The sequence below is a fragment of the Hemiscyllium ocellatum genome, chromosome 6 (genome assembly GCF_020745735.1).
Source record: "Hemiscyllium ocellatum isolate sHemOce1 chromosome 6, sHemOce1.pat.X.cur, whole genome shotgun sequence".
In the NCBI taxonomy this organism is placed as follows: domain Eukaryota; kingdom Metazoa; phylum Chordata; class Chondrichthyes; order Orectolobiformes; family Hemiscylliidae; genus Hemiscyllium; species Hemiscyllium ocellatum.
Genome location: NC_083406.1, coordinates 108,113,484 through 108,130,927, shown reverse-complemented (window position 1 = coordinate 108,130,927; position 17,444 = coordinate 108,113,484). Strand labels below are relative to the sequence as shown.

At 40.2% G+C, this 17,444-nt stretch overlaps 1 protein-coding gene across 5 annotated transcripts in view; it reads left to right on the top strand.

Moving 5' to 3' along the window:
- The window catches only part of herc2 (HECT and RLD domain containing E3 ubiquitin protein ligase 2), a 238,785-nt gene that overhangs the window by 148,273 nt on the left and 73,068 nt on the right, over positions 1-17,444 (top strand). For all 5 annotated transcript variants that reach the window (XM_060826247.1, XM_060826244.1, XM_060826246.1 and 2 more), the window contains 10 exons: positions 3,118-3,286; positions 3,404-3,529; positions 4,568-4,676; positions 9,558-9,697; positions 10,216-10,406; positions 12,945-13,050; positions 13,147-13,238; positions 14,268-14,443; positions 15,145-15,256; positions 15,969-16,050. In XM_060826247.1, coding sequence (XP_060682230.1) covers positions 3,118-3,286; positions 3,404-3,529; positions 4,568-4,676; positions 9,558-9,697; positions 10,216-10,406; positions 12,945-13,050; positions 13,147-13,238; positions 14,268-14,443; positions 15,145-15,256; positions 15,969-16,050 — 1,303 coding nt within the window. The remainder of the gene's footprint in view (positions 1-3,117; positions 3,287-3,403; positions 3,530-4,567; positions 4,677-9,557; positions 9,698-10,215; positions 10,407-12,944; positions 13,051-13,146; positions 13,239-14,267; positions 14,444-15,144; positions 15,257-15,968; positions 16,051-17,444) is intronic.

The following is a 17,444-nucleotide window of genomic DNA, read 5'->3' as shown; positions in this document are numbered from 1 at the left end:
TCTTTGTGGACTTCAGTAAGGCATTCAACAAGGTTCCCCATAGGAGAACCCCCCCCCCCCCCATCTTTTCCTCCACTACATCGATCACCCCCCCACCTTTTCCTCCGCTACATCAATGACTGTATCGGCGTTGCCTCGTGCTCCCACGAGGAGGTTGAACAGTTCATCCACTTTACCAACACCTTCCACCCTGACCTCAAATTCACCTGGACCATCTCAGACTCCTCCCTCCCCTTCCTAGACCTTTCCATTTCTATCTCGGGCGACCGAATCAACACGGAAACTGACTGACTGACTCCCACAGCTACCTAGACTACACCTCCTCCCACCCTGCCCCCTGTAAAAACGCCATCCCATATTCCCAATTCCTTCGTCTCCGTCGCATCTGCTCCCAGGAGGACCAGTTCCAATACCGTACAGCCCAGATGGCCTCCTCCTTCGAGGACCGCAGATTCCCCCCAGCCGTGATCGGCAATGCCCTCCACCGCATCTCCTCCACTTCCTGCTCCTCTGCCCTTGAGCCCCGCCCCTCCAATCGCCACCAGGACAGAACCTCACTGGTTCTCCCCTACCACCCCACCAACCTCCATATGCAGCGTAATCATCCGCCATCATTTCCGCCACCTCCAAACGGACCCCACCACCAGGGATATATTTCCCTCCCTTCCCCTATCAGCGTTCCGAAAAGAACACTCCCTCCGTGACTCCCTCGTCAGGTCCACACCCCCCATCAACCCAACCTCCACTCCCGGCACCTTCCCCTGCAACCGCAAGAAATGCAAATCTTGCACCCACACCTCCTCCCTTACTTCTCTCCAAGGCCCCAAGGGATCCTTCCATATCCGCCACAAATTCACCTGCACTTCCACACACATCATCTATTGCATCCGCTGCACCCGATGTGGCCTCCTCTATATTGGGGAGACAGGCCACCTACTTGCAGAACGTTTCAGAGAACACCTCTGGGACGCCCGGACCAATCAACCCAACCACCCCGTGGCTCAACACTTTAACTCCCCCTCCCACTCCACCAAGGACATGCAGGTCCTTGGACTCCTCCATCGCCAGGCCATAACAACACGACGGTTGAAGGAAGAGCACCTCATCTTCCGCCTGGGAACCCTCCAACCACGAGGGATGAACTCAGATTTCTTCAGTTTCCTCATTTCCCCTCCCCTCACCTTGTCTCAGTCGAATCCCTCGAACTCGGCACCATCTTCCTAACCTGCAATCTTCTTCCTGACCTCTCTGACCCCACCCGACTCTGGCCTATTACCCTCAACTTGACCTCCTTCCACCTATCACATCTCCATCGCCCCTCCCCCAAGTCCCTCCTCCCTACCTTTTATCTTAGCCTGCTGGACACACTTTCCTCATTCCTGATGAAGGGCTTATGCCCAAAACGTCGAATTTCCTGTTCCTTAGATGCTGCCTGACCTGCTGCGCTTTTCCAGCAACACATTTTCAGCTCTGATACTTCAGCATCTGCAGACTCACTTTCTCCTCTTTACAAGGATGTTGCCAGGGTTGGAGGATTTGAGCTATAGGGAGAGGCTGCACAGGCTAGGCTCTTTTCCCTGGAGCGTTGGAAGCTGAGGAGTGACCTTATAGAGGTTTACAGAATTATGAGGGGCATGGGTAGGATAAATAGGCAAAGTCTTTTCTCTGGAATCGGGAAGTCCAGAACTAGAGGGCATAGGTTTAGAGTGGGAAAGATATAAAAGAGACCTACGGGGCAACTTTTTCACACAGAAGGTGGTATGTGTATGGAATGAACTGCCAGTGGAAGTGGTGGAGGCTGGTACAATTACAACGTTTAAGAGGCATTTGGATGGGTATATGAATAGGAAGGGTTTGGAGGGATATGGGCAGGGTGCTGGCAGGTGGGACTGGATTGGGTTGGGATATCTGGTTGGCATGGATGAGTTGGACCGAAGGGTCTGTTTCCGTGCTGTACATCTCTATGACTTTATAACCACACAAGTGCTCACAAGGAGTAACATAACTATCTTATGGTGAAGAGGTTGTGTGAGAATTATATTGCCTTCTTAGCAGCTTGCTAAATTTTAATAAGCTTTAGCTTTGCAAAAATTGCCCACATCTTAAGTGTTTAAGATTTCTCTCAAGAATATATGCTTGCCCACTTGTGCATATTAAAATGTCAAGGTTTATTTTAATTGTCACAAAAACTGTTAAATTAGACTATTTATTATGTTGGCAATTTTGTTAGAAATTAAGCAAATACATTTTAAATGGATATGTAAAAACTAAGCCAAAAATCTATGCAAAGATGCAATATCAAAGCTAATAGAACCCAGTTGGATTTTATTTGTAACTATATAGGAATATTTAAGAATAGAATAGCCGTCAGTACTTAACATAAAGTCTTAACTTAAATGCCTCTGTGTGTGCTTCTTGTGTTGCTCACAATATCTTTTGCCCAAGTGTTATCTAACGGTTCCCAATATTTACCAGAATTTCATTCAAAGGGTCATTTTTATTTTGTTCTAATCCTTCTGTTTAGCAAAATTGGGTACCAACCATTTCTGTAGGTTCTGCCCACTTTTTTCTGATGCTGTATATCTAGTCAATTTGTTTGTGATGTTATAGCTATATGAAGGTTTATTTTAACTCTTATTCTTTTTTAATTTTAAATCTTGAACAATGAATTATTTTAACAGTAAAATGATGTGTTAATTTCTTTGTCTTTCAGTTCGCACAAATTTCTCTGCTTTTGACATAATTTTTGTTTGCTGCTGGTGTCCAGTGGTATTCTTCTGCCAAAGATCTTTGTCATATGTTTATTTGCATGCTTCAGGTTTTATGGCTCCAGTATCTCTCCTTTAGTTGACATTTTTTATGCCTTGGTGTGATGGTGCCATGTTTGTTTCCAAGCTGCCTTTTATTGATTAAATGATCGTTTTATCTGTGCTAAGTGCTGGCGTATTATTTAATAACATGTGCATACCTCATTAGTTATTCTGATTTCTTGGTCAATAGGGTATTTCTAAGCAGATATTAGTACATGTGCAGTTTAAATGTTTTATGTAATGAAATTCTTAATGTTTATTTCCATAAGATATGCCTACACTTACTGAGCTCTCTTGTATCATGCAGGTGGGAATGATGGTCCGATGCTGCAGAACCTATGAAGAGGTTTGTGAAGGAGATATGGGAAAAGTAATCAAATTGGATCGAGATGGATTGCATGATTTAAATGTGCAGTGTGACTGGCAGCAAAAAGGTGGCACTTACTGGGTTAGATACATCCACGTTGAGCTGTTGGGTACGTGTGTAATTTATCAGTCAGAAACATTAATATTAGTTGTAGTTATGGTTCTGCAATCTTTTGAAGTGTGACTCTGGATCTATTTAACTTTCATTGCTTTTGCTTTTGTGCTAGGTTTCCCACCACAGAATTCTACTTCCCACATAAAGATCGCTGATAAAGTGCGGGTTAAAGCTTCGGTTACCACACCAAAGTACAAGTGGGGTTCAGTTACTCACAGGAGTGTGGGAGTTGTCAAAGGTAACCAAGTCCTGCCTGTATTCTCTCCTGCTTCAGTTTTGATTTCAAAATCTAGAAAGCTACTGCCACCTAGTTGCAAGAACCAGCTGTAGATTTGTAGTGAATCATGCAAAATAATTTAATGTTGGAGCGTAACATCAAAATGGAGAAATAGATCCTGCACCCCAACATTTACTTTGTAATGTACAGAGGTACCTCGATTATATGTAGGACACGGGCAGGGAATATTTCGTTGGTTAGTCGAATGCAGGTAACATAGTTTAGCCAAGCATCGGGATTATGCGATCTTGCCGGATAATCCGATATTCAGATAATTGAATACCGAATCATCGAGGTTCCTCTGTATTACTGTTACTTATATTTCTAACAGCCAGTAGATGAGTAACTCAGTCATGTTTCAAACGTTTCTTGAGACTTTTATCCAGTTGAACTATAAACTGCAAATCTCACTTTTAAAGGTCATTCCTTTTTTGGTTGCTTGAGGATTGTGTTCTTTGTACCTGACTGGTTTACAAAAAAATAATACTGGAAGGTTAGAAGGTCGAACTTGTGGATTATCTAGTCAAATTGTTTATTGTGGAATTTTTCATTTATTCTAATTCTTTTCAATGGTACAGCTCACTTGTGATTTAGAAGCAAGAAGCTCTATCCTCTAGTTGTATACACCAGTTTTACAGTAGAGTATGCTATTTTAATTAGCTAATGAATGTTAGGATTGGACTAACATAGTACATGGGTTCATTGATTCTTAGTCCAGTGAATTTCTTATTTTTTGTATCCATCCCTCCTTTCTCACACATTTTTAAGCTGTAAGCTTGCTGTATATAACATTGGGAGAAAAAGCCAGGCTGCATAACATCTTGCTATTTTAGTGGAGGTAATGAGCTAGTTATTGTGTACAACTTGTCACTGTTGTCTCTTGTATCAACCAGCAAGAAGAAATGAATATATGATCTAAGTCTGTTTTTGAAGGCTGAGTGTCACTGTTTGGCAACTCCTTAAGATTTCAACGTGTGGTGGCATTTTTCTTTCTTGCAGCATTCAGTGCCAATGGGAAAGATGTTATTGTTGATTTTCCGCAACAGTCTCACTGGACTGGCTTGTTGTCTGAAATGGAGTTGGTACCCAGCATTCATCCGGGAGTGACGTAAGAACTTATACATACTTAACCAAATAGGCACTTTTAAACATGTTCTTTTCTATTTGTACCATGAAATAATGAAATAGTTATATATCTTTTTGTAAGAATACTAGTGTACAGTAATCACACTCCTTTTATTACTTCAGCCTTTTTAAAAGAAGGACAGCTAACAATTTGTGCATTGAATTTGGTGAAAATAGAATATTTTTAATTTATTTCATCTTTATATTAAAGTTATATTGAAGTATGGTGTGCAGAAGCAGAAGGAAAGAATGATTTAGAAGAGATTGTTGTATGAATGCAAGGTTGATTCATTCACTGTTATATTTCAGTAATGCCATATCAATTCAGGCCAAGGCTACCTCAAGCTTGATTGTTATCATTTATAGAAAAACATTTGGTCTTTGGTACTCAAACCAATCTTTATTCAGTCATGTATTTGTTTACTAAGTCAAACAATCCAAGCTTACACCTCTTGGTCTAATTACAACACAGTTATAGTAAGTGTCACTTGATATGTGCTCAAGAGCAACCAGCAGTCAACTGCTCACTGACGCCCAGTTAGAGTTCTACCAGGGCCACTGAACTCATGACTTCATTGGTTCAAACATGATCAAAAAAGCTGAATTCCAGTGGGGAGGTAAGTGAGACTGTTCTTGACGTGAAGGTGGCATTTGACCGAGTGTGGCTTCGAGAAGCCCTTGTAAAACTGGAATCATTGGGAATCGTGAGGGGGTGGTGGAACTGGTTGGAGTTATATCTGATGCAAAGGAAGATGGTTGTGGTTGTTGGAGATCAGTCATCTCAGCTTCAGGACATATCTGCAGGAGGTCATCAGGGTCCCAATCGTCTTCAGCTACTTCATCAATGGCCTTCCTTCTGTCATAAGGTCAGATGTAGATAAGTTTGCTGCTGATTGCAAATTGTTCAGCAACATTCATGACTCCTCAGATACTAAAGCAATCTGCATTTGAATGCAGCAATATCCAGGCTTAGGCTAAAAATGGCAAGTAACATTCACACCACACAAACCCCAGGCAATGACCATTTCAAAAAGAGACAATCCAGTCACTGCTCCTTGACATTTCAATGGCATTAGCATCACTATGTCCCCACTATCAACATCTTAGGGGTTATCATTGATCAGAAACTCAACTGGATTCACTCCATAAATACAGTGGCTACAAGAGTTCAGAGGCTGGTACTCCTGCAACAAGTAACTCACCACCTGACTCCTCAAAGCCTGAACACCAGCCACAAGGTTGAAGTGAGAAGTGTGATGAAATACTCCCCACTTGCCTGTATTGGGTGCAGTTCCAATAACACTTGAAGTTTGACATCAACCAGGACAAAGCAACCAGCATGACTGGCACCACATCCACAAATGTGCACTTCCTCCAACATCAATGCTCAATAGCAATGCTGTGTACCATCTGCAAGGTGTGCTGCAGAAATTCACCAAAGGCCCTTAGAAAGCACCTTCTAAAACCACAACCATTTTGATCTGGAAGAACAAGGGCATGGAACATGGGAATGGAACCACGTGCAAGTTCCTATCCAAACCAGTCAAAACCCTGACCTTGAAGTATATTGCTGTTCCTTCAGTTGAGTTGGATCAAAATCCTGGAATTTACTCCCTAACAGCATTGAGGTTCCACCTGTAGCACTCAAAGCAAATCACCACCACCTTTTCAAGGGCATCTGGGGATGGGCAATAAATGCTGGCCCAGCCCACGACACCCATATCCCATGACTAAATAAGATTAAGAAGCCCAAATCTGATTATTGTCCAGGTCTTGCTTCAAAGGACACAGACACCTTGCAATATCTACCCACCTCCAAACTAAGTCTCAGCCAAGAACATTTGCCTAAACTAACAGATCATTAATGTTTTGTGTCTAGATTCTGACCAGTCAGTTTCCTATCAACCAAGTTTTTGTCTACTCTGCTGCATGATTTGTAGTTAACTCCTTAAAGCATCTACCTTTGATTCACTGTAGATTCGTAGAATCATACAGTAACCAACTCGTCAATGTCGACCAAGTTTCCCAAATTAAACTAGTCCTTTGTTTGGCTGTTATCGCTCTAAATTTCCTATTTATGTACCTATCCAGATGTCTTTTAACTATTGTAATTGTCCCCACCTCTACCACTACTCTGGCAGGTTGTTTCATACATGCACCACCCTCTGTGTGAAAAAGTTGCCCCTCAGGTCTTTTTTAAATCTTTCTCCTTTCACCTTCGACCTGTGCCCTCTAGTGATAGTTAAATGTTGTAAAAGGGCTTATGCTCGAAACGGCGAATTCTCTATTCCTGAGATGCTGCCTGGCCTGCTGTGCTTTGACCAGCAACACATTTGCAGATAGTTAAATGTTGGGTGATGGCACTTTCTCCTTTCATTCTGGTCATTATTTTTCCCCTTCCAGACTGTTATCACATTCCTCTCTCAATATGATGCCCTGTTTCAAAAAGTGGGGGAGACCGAAAACAATGAGCTATAGGTCAGTTAGCCTAACATTTGTCGTTGGGAAAATGTTGGGATAGCTTGTAGACAAAGAAGTAGCAAATTATTTTGGAAACACCCAATCAGAAAGAGTTAACATGGCCTTTGAAAGGGTCATTGTGTTTGATCAGTTTGCTTGAGTTCTTTTGAGGGTGTAAGAAGCAGAGTTGATAAAAAGGAACTAGCAGATGTAGTGTGTTTTGATTTCCAGAAGGCATTTTATGAAGTGCCAGATAAAAAGTTATTGCATAGACTAGGAATTCATGGTGTTGAGGTATTGTGTTAGCATGGGTTGAGGATTGGATAGCACACAGAAGATGAGATTCAGGATTAATGGATCCTATTCATTTTATAAAGACATAATTGGTAGAGTGTCACCAAGATCAGTCCTAGAGCCTCAATCATTTACTCTGTGTTAATGACTTGGGGGAGGGCCAGCATGTAATTGTCCAAATTTACTGACTATTTAAAAAAACCGTGGGAGAGCAGTTGTGATGAGGAGACCAGGAATCTGCTGCACCTGCAAGCTAGCTTGTGTTTCATGCACACGAACACTCAGATCTCTCTCTGCACTTTTTTTTTGGATTCTTTCTTCATTACAATCATAGCCTGCCTTTTGATTCTTCCCACTAAACTGCATGACTTCACACTTTTCTACTTTCATCCCTATCTGTCAAGTTTATGCTTACTCACTCAGTGCAGATCCCTCGTCTCCTCACCACAACATGTTATCCATTGTGTTTTTGTTTAATTGCCACTAAATTTGCATACGTTACATGCTGACCCTCCCCCAAATCATTAGCACAGATTCTGAATGATTGAGACTCTGAGACTGATCTTGGTAACACTCCACCAATTATGTCTTTGCAAAATGAAAAAATCCATTAATCCTGAATCTCATCTGGTGTGTTACCCAATCCTTAATCCATGCTAACAATACTCTCGACACATTGAACGCCTATTCTTTCCAATACTTTCTATCTGACACTTCATCAAAAGCTTTCTGAAAATCTAAATATGCTGCATGTACTGGTTCCTCTTTATTGCAAGCTGTTTGGAGTTTAACAATGGAGAAGTCTTGTTTACAACTGTGTAGGGTATTGGGGGCGCTGCAGTTGCCATACCTTCATGCAGTTTTGGCTTTGGAAATGACCAAATGGCCTACTCCTATTCCTATGTTTTTATATTCTTACGGGGAAACAACAAGCCTTGATCCATCCGCCCTCACTGACTATTGCCCATTCCCAGGCTCCCTGAATGAGCTCCTTCACTTAGTTTCTTGGCTACTCCTGTCATTTTTCATTGTCTGAATTTCTTCAGTTTGGTTTCTATTCCATCCAAACACTGAAACTGATTTGGCCCACGCGCATTTTTTTGCTTTCATTTAGCTAATAGTCTCTTCCTGAGTTTTCTTTTTCCTGTTCTCCTGGAAAGCAATTCACATGGCTTGACATTGAATTTTGTCTTCCAAATTCTCAAGAACATTCAAATCCTCCTGTCATGTGTAAGAACATACAAAACCTGACTCCTTACAGTCTGTTCTACCATTCATAACCAATGATTTAGATCAGTTCCAGCTTCCCACGCTATCCCTATTTCTTTAGATTCTCTTCACATCCAAATAGTTTTATTCCAACTTAAAAGAACTGAATGACAAAGCATTCACAACCATTGGAGGCTAGACCGTGTTAAATATTCTCAAGATATGCAACCTTTGCAGCAAAGAGGTTTCTGCTCATCTCTGTCCTGAACGGCTGACCCTTTACTCCGGCATTATGACCTCCAGTTATGAGTGCTTCTGTAAGGGGGAACATTCCCACTGCATGTATTCTGTCAAACTCATCAAATTCTGTATGTTTCGATAAGATTTATTCTCATTATTGCAAAATCTGTGAATTTCAGGTGTCAATGATAGCTGTGGTATGGCGGTGCTGCTGTTGGACTGGGGTGGACAGTCAGAAGTTACTTGACACCAAGTTATAGTCCAACAGCTTTATTTGAAATCACAAGCTTTCAGAAAGCACCTCCACTTCACCTGATGAAGGAGCAGCGCTCAAAGTTTGTGATTTCAAATAAACTGTTGGACTATAACTTGGTATTGTATGATTTCTGACTATGAATTTCAGGATTTTCAATGTCTTGTTTATAAATGTTGGGCATAGAAGGCAGTGTATTCCTTGCTTGAATGACTTGCAAGTTATTTGAAGAACAATTGCTTTATTTTAATTTGGTACCTGCTTTAACTTATGTTGAAATTGAATCGCATTCGTTGATTAAGGAGATTTATGTAAACCCATCATGATGGATTTGCTTTCAAAATTTAATAATTTGTTTCCAATAATCAGACTGATTGTACCAGGTATTTTTTTGGATAAAAAATGCAGGTGTGATGGCTGCCAAATGTTTCCAATGAATGGGCCCAGGTTCAAATGTAGAAACTGTGATGATTTTGACTACTGTGAAAACTGTTTCAAGACCAGGAAACACAACTCAAGGCATACTTTTGGTAGAGTTAATGAGCCAGGTGAGATGCATTGTACAATTTCTTAACAGATTTGATTTTGTTTTAAAAGTTACATTTTACAGATTATCATTCCAAGCCACAACAAAATTTAATCATATTTCCTGCAATATTTAAATAGCCCACGCATATTTAACCAGACTACTAATAATCTTGTGCAGGAATGGTGTGACAATTGATAATCATTAAGTAGCGGAGTTATTTTTAAAAAATAAAAGTTTGTAATGTACTATTTGAATGTAAAGATAATATTTAACAGAATGTCAAACTACTTTTATATAAAATGTTTTCAGTCTAATCAATACTTGGTGTTTTAAGTTGTGTGGATAAAATGCAATTCTATGTCCTTTCTGGCTTCAGTTTAGGTTTCCTGATACATGTCTTTTTCTTTTTGTGACCCCAGTGATCTTGTGAGAGATTGCTGGGAAATGCAATGATTGCTGCTTATGATCTACCTAACTGACTGTGTGACAGCATTCTAAAAGAGTTCTATTAATAATAATGGTTTTGTTGGTTTAAAGGACAATCACCAGTATTTGCTGGACGTTCTGGAAAACAACAGAGTAAGCGATACAGTTGTGAGAGAGGAATGTTGCTAGATGATTGGTCGAGGATTGTAAAGAATTTTGGAGTCTCCTCCTCTGTCAGTCAAATTTCCCGCTTGATTGATGGCTCTGGGCAGTGTTGGCAGTCTTCAGGCTCACAAGGGAAAGTAAGTGAGAAGTCACTGATACGACAATCTTTCTAGCTTGTGCTTTTATCTTCTATACGCTTGAAAGGTAGTTCCATCATCCATTGCTTGTTGCTCCAGAGCTGTTCAAAATTAAAATTTTGCTGAATATGATCTTTGTCAGTTCTTAAAGTCTGTAGCTAAAATCAGAAGATAATCTGTTTCAGTGGGGAAAACTCCCAAATTTTTTTTGCTTTGAGGAAGTTAACCCTAAATTGTTTCCTTTTGTTCAGGTCATGCATTCTGGGTGACTGATTGTCCTTTTCCTTCATTGCAACAATCAGCCCACTGTATCTGCCCCAGTTCTCTGAAATAAACAATTGACTCAGTGCCATCCTCCCACCTTCTTCCCGAAGCTCTGCACATTTGTTAGTTGAGAAAGAACAGTCAGATTCCCTTTCCAATGCCTCATTGAATCTGCTTCCATCAACACTTATGCATTGCTGTCCAGACCTCAAGAACTCACATTGAGTCGCTCTTAATACTTTTGCCAATTACTTTAAATCAGTGCTGTCTCGATCTTGATTCATTCACCTGTGGAAACATTCTCCCCCAATCTACTCTGCCCAGACCCCTTGTGATATTGAATATCTCTGTTGGTTTTTTAAAAATTAAGGTGGATGTGGGTTTTGCTGGCTGGACCAGCATTGGTTGCTCAGCTCTAGTTGCCTTTGAGAAGGTGGTGAGCTGCTTTCTTGAACAGCTGCAGTGTAGGTTTTATAGGTACATTCACAATGTTGTTCAGAAGAAAGTTTCAGGAGTTTGAACCATCAACAGTGAAGGAATGACAAATACATTTCCAAATCAGGATGCTGTGGGCTTGGAGGAGACGTTCATGTTGGGGTTCCATGTATCTACTACTCTTGTTCTTCTCAATAGTAATGGAAGTACTATTTAAGTAGCTTTAGTGAATTGTAGCAGTGATTCTTGTAGATGATGCACACTGCTATGAGTGAGTATTGGTGGCAGATAGAGTGAAAGTTTGTGGATGTCGTGTCAATCAAGCAATTTGCTTTGCCCTGGATGCTGTGAAGTTTCTTGAAGTTTTTGGAGCTGCATTCATTCAGGGAGTATTCCAGTACACCTCTGACTTGTGTTTTTAGTTGGTGGACAGACTTTAACTGCTTCAATCTCACTTCCTAGCTGAAGTTCCTCATTGCTGGAACCATTCTTGTGAATCTTTTTTGCATCTTCCCTAGTGTATGCAATACTCTGAGGCTGACCTAGTCTCCACTTAACCTAATTGCTCTTGTATTCTGTGTCATTATTAATAAAGCTAAGGATATAGTGTGCTTTATAAGCTGCTGTCTCAACTGTCTTGTCATCTTCAATGACTTGTGCATATGCACACCCAAGCCCCTTCTGCTTCTTCACTTTCTTTAGAGTTGTGCCCCTTAGTGTCTGTCCTTGTCCTTCCTACCAAAATGGGTCACTTCATATTTCTGCTTGCTGAACTTCACCTACCAGTTGTCTGCCCATTTCACTAGCTATCTATGTTCTTCTAAAAAAAACTTTCAAACTTTATCTTGTCTGCACATTTTGAGATTATGGTCTGTAAACCAAGGTCTAGGTCAGTAATAGGAATTGAGAAAAGCATGGATCTCTATACTGACTCCTGAGAACTCCTTCACAAACCTTTCCCCTCTTTCCCCCAACTCTTGTTAGCTCCCTCCCCCAAAAATTTGATGTGCTGAATGGTTTCTTTCTTTTTCTTATGATAGTTTATCTGCATACTATCTGATTCAAAAACAATCTTTATCCATTACCTGTAAAATTCATTGAATAGCTTGAACAGTTCTGATTTATCTCTGAGCAAAGAATAAAATGTCAAAATTTAGTGAATGCAATTTAATTACGACCTTGGATGATGTAAAAACATCAGTACCATATTGAGTGCCACCTTATTCTGTGTGTTCTTCAGCTTGTTTTTCTTTACCATTGACTTGATATTTCAACTGAGCCTTGCAAATGATGCTTTAACTTTGATTTCCATTGTGGCTATCTGTCACTAAGTTTTGCTGTGTGCTGGAATGATGTCCTTTCTCAAGTAAATGTTTCTGAAAAATGGCTGTATTTGCAATTCTAATCTTGACCATTGTATTTCTGTACATGTGGCACTGGCAACAAATAATTAAGCAAGTTTAGTTGTTTCTGCATGTCCATGTCTTGTGCCTTCAAGAGCAAAAGTAGGAGGAATAAATGGTCACTTAGCTGGTAGAATGGCAGGGATAAGACTCTGAGAAGTAATGAAACTAAATACATGTGTGATCAGTAGGTTGCAGCATTCTTTGTGGCCTACAACTGGTGCTCCATTCCTGTATTGATCTAAATAATCCATAAGGTAAACTCTGTGAAAATGCCTGTCATTTTTATACTTCGCATTCCAATCTATGGTGTCTAGGAAGTTTGTATTTTTCAAGATGGAGTCATGTGAGCAACTCATCAATCTTTCTTGTTGAAACAACTTTTGGCTTCAATTTACTGATAGATGTGTTCTCTTAATTTTTTTTTGTTGACTAGCACTGGATTCGCTTGGAAATCTTCCCAGATGTCCTTGTTCATAGACTAAATATGGCTGTGGATCCTGCTGACAGTAGTTATATGCCTTCATTAGTAGTAGTGTCAGGTAAGTTAAACATCTTGCATGCTATTTATATTCACCCCTTATTTTTACTTGGTTAATTACTTTTCTGATCATATACTTAACCATCCTCCTTTTCAGGTGGAAACTCACTTGACAATCTTATTGAACTGAAGACGATTAATATAACCCCTACTGATACTGTTGTAATGCTGCTGAATGAATGTGTGGAGGTATGTATTCTCAAGGTTGCTTTAAGGTGTATATGCAATCTCATATTTATCTTGGGAGTTAACTTCTTGTTGACAATGCAAACATATGTCCAGCTAATCGGTCAAATAGTCACTAATGCTTTTTGAGCTGAGATGAAACTGTTTTAGATGCTTGGGTGAGCTTTCATGGTTTATGTGTCTGTCTGTCTATAGTCCTTTTTGTACACCTGTTCAAGCTCATGCCTTCTATCTTGCTAACTTCTGTGGTCTCTCCACACCCTTGTTTTTAATCACAAACAAGGCTACTTCTGACTTTAGCCAGAATGTTTTGGGTCTCCCAGCTGACGGTTTTGCCAGCAGGGCTCTGTAAAATTCTGATGTGGTCACCTTGTACCTGCTTGTTCAGTTCTCAGTTGTGGTCATTAAATTGCCAAATGACCACAGGTACCCTTGTTGCCTGGCTGCAATATTCAGGCCAGTGAGAGTAGATGAAGGGTTGGGTGGGCACCCAACTGTTGGCTGGCTTGAGCTTGGAGACGGCGTTAAGGCACCTCCCTGACAGGGGCCCGCTTATGGGGTTGCTGTATCCATTCAGATTGGCTGAGCTGCTCTGAGTGAGGACTGAAAGTCCTTCCTCCAGTGAATTGCTACTCCATGGAATGTTTAAATGGCTGTGGGCCTGTTGCAATTGGTAGGGATGCATTCCCCGCAAACCTGACTCATTTCGCCATCTAAAAAACCCTACCTTGTGTGTCTCAGAATTTAGATCCTCCAATTCTCTTCAATATGACTACTGTCTGCATCTGCAGCAAACAAAATCCCACAAAATGATACAAAACTCATCAAGATGAATGAACTTGCCTGCTTAGTTTCCCTTCATAACTCCATCTTTAAAACTCTCCTTTAATGCCTCTGACCAAAAGAGTATTGAAGAGGTCACCGTGGGTAGTTAACATACCTTTGTGCTTAGTCAACAATGTTTTTGTCCTTTTATACAACTGGACCACATTGCAGGTTGTCTTTTATAACCAGACCTCATTTTCTGAGCAGCACAGGTATATTGAGATTGCAATCAAACAGTGCAGAAGTTCTGGGATTGATTGCAAAATTCATGGCTTGAGCATTGTAGGACGTATCCGAGCAGAGGATGAGGATCTTGCAGCAAACTTCCCTTTCCTTGCTTCGGACAATGAAGAGGAGGATGATGATAAAAGCAATACTGGAAGGTACTGATTTTGTGTTTACTGATAACTGGAGTAACTGATGCAAGGAGTTGGATTTTTTGTAAAACAACTTGTGTTCTTCTGAAATCATTTAATGACACTCTCAGTTTCTTTTGGGCATCCAATGTTTGACCATTACAGCCTTTGTCATTTGTATTTAAATATTCCAGTGTAAATGTGCACACACACAAATGAGTTAGTGTAAAAGTTGATGAGTCGTGCATCTCACAAAACATTATTGACAAATATTGTTATGGCTAAGTGGTGATGCTGTGATAATTTGACTACTAATCTATATCCCTTGGCTAATATCCTGCGGGACATGGGTTCAAACTTTCTCGGGGTGTGGAATGGTAAAAGGAGCAATGAGGCAGTGGAGTTTGAGGTGAAATCACCTGTGATCGTACCAGATTGTGGGGGAGATTCACTGAGCTATATTATCTACTCTGTTTCTGTTTCTTATGTTCTTCTAATCCTGTTTGCACTTGGCAACCCATCAGCACACTCCGTTCATGTAGTATAAATGTTGGCTTTCCCATTGAATTGTTATTCTTACAAGATATCCTGATGATTACAAGATGAAAAACTTTAACAAAATGTCTTTTTCTCAGCTGTATGAATTGAGCAAAATTTTGAGATATGGGAAAAACTAAAAGTGTTACCTTTCGATGATGTAACTTCAGAAATTGTTATTTCTCCTCAAGCCTTGCAAGGAAGAAAGCATCTAGTGTTGAATCTTCAGCCACCATTAGAACAAAAGTGTTCGTCTGGGGTCTAAATGACAAAGATCAGCTGGGAGGACTGAAAGGTTCAAAGGTAGAATTACTGTTTCTGTGGTATTTTGTCTTAATATTAGCTTTCCTGCACGTGGTTTGAATCAGATAATCATCTTAGCGTGGAGGGAACTCTTGTGATGGTGTCGCTACCCCGGACCAGCAGATCTGGATTCAAGTCCCATCTGCGCTAGCAGTGTGTAATAAAACCTCTGAATGGGTTGATTAGAAAAATAGGTTACATTTTTAAAAAAGTGGTCTGTTCGAGGGCCATTCTGCACTACTGTGGTAGCGTCCATATCCCTGGACCAGGTTCAAATCCCACATGTGCCAAGGTGTGTAATAACACCTCTGAACAGGTTGATTAGAAAAAAACTCAGTTAACTTTGAAAGACAGCTTCCAGACATGAGCCATTCAAGGAACTTTGGAATGTTTGGACTGGAGAAAGAAATGCTGTTTGTTCAATATTATGTTCTCTATAATAATCTGGTAACTCATAATGTTTTTCATATTGCGTATGTTTAGCTGTGCATCAGTGTGTAATACTGGAGAACAGAAGCGACCATACGATGGACTGCATTTAATCCTTTGATTTGTAATAATTGATAATGTTAGTGTCACAGTTGCCTGTACTTCTGTGAATAATTTGTTTTGAAATTTAAAAGCAGTCTTGAAAGAATTATCCTCTGATTTAATCATTAGTCCACCATATTATATTTCACCGTACTAACGAGTGTTTTGTTTTTACTCCTAGATAAAGGTCCCTTCATTTTCTGAAACATTGTCAGCTTTAAATGTCGTTCAGGTGGCTGGTGGTTCCAAAAGCCTTTTTGCAGGTAATGTGACATGCACTACAGATGATGATTTATACTAATGAATATGATGGCTTTCCATCTTGTACATGGAAGAATGTGTAGGGATACTGTGTGAGGGGATAGTAGTCTTTAGTTGTTCCATGAATCTCTGAAGGTGCAGGTTCACAGCACAGACAATGGGCTGAATGGCCTCTTCCACTAATAATGATTCTGTGGTAAGTGTACAAAATTGTTTTTAGCTTGTGTATTGATGAAAAGCAGTAATGTTAAATGCATCTGCTGTGTTTTATATCCTTAGAAAGAACATAAACATTGTTAAAAGGAGACATGAATTTAATCAGGCTAACTGAGACAGGCAGTTGCAACTCCAATTAGTCAGCACCCTCTGCTCATGCTTTAAATTATTGGTTCTCTTGCATTTCAGTCCTGATGTGTGAAAGACGATCAAGATTGACTTCATGTCTCTTTTGAGCAATAGTTTGTGTTTGCTGGAAATTTGGAATTCAGGAAATACCCTGCAGATCAGGCAGCAATATAAAGAAAGAAACAGTAGTTAATGATTTCAGTCAACGGCCTTTCGTCAGACCCAGGTGTTGGGATGTCAGTCCTGGAGGAGAGAATATTTTTCTTTGTTCAGTCACTTAGTTCCAATATCAAGTACTCCTCCTACTTTGCGTGGCTACCTGTTCCAACACAAACGGATTGCCAGGGAAACTCCAAATCTGTGGAGTAAGAAATAATTAATAATTTGAGTCAAATAATAATTCTTTGGAGCTGACATATCTGAAGCTCTCTGTTACAATGTTGTCTCTTTTTGAGTCATTGTCATCAATTATTGAACTGCTGTACCTGACTGACTGAAATTGTAGTGCCAAGGAAGGACTACTTTTATATTTTTGTCTCTACTGTTTCCAGTAGAGACAGGATTGAACTTTCACAAATGGTCTCATTTGGAGCTTTATACCTAGGGAATAAGAAGTGTTCCTCTTAGCAGCCGCAACAATTAGGTTATGCCATTCGTAGAAGTGAAAGAATATTGCAGTTAATCCACAACTAACACCTTCAAGATTACAGTCAATTCAGTTTTATTGGATTAATTTTATTTGATGAAATACAGTAGTAATAAGGTTTCTGGTAGTTCAGCTATTTACCATTTTTTGGTCAAAATGGTATTAGAGTAGCAACGCAGTGTTTGATTTCCAGGAGCCTGGAGCTCATCTGCTTCGACCCTTCTTTTCTCTCTTTTTTAACTTTAACCTTACTCATCATCTTGTGGAGAGCTCGAATGGCATTGAGGTCAGAGGCAAGAGTTTGTTCCTATTGGCGTGGAAGGTATCACACTTGTGCCTGCAATAGGGCGGCAGTAGAGGACAGTGAGATTGTGTTCGCAACAATAGTGGAATCAGGTGAGTTTC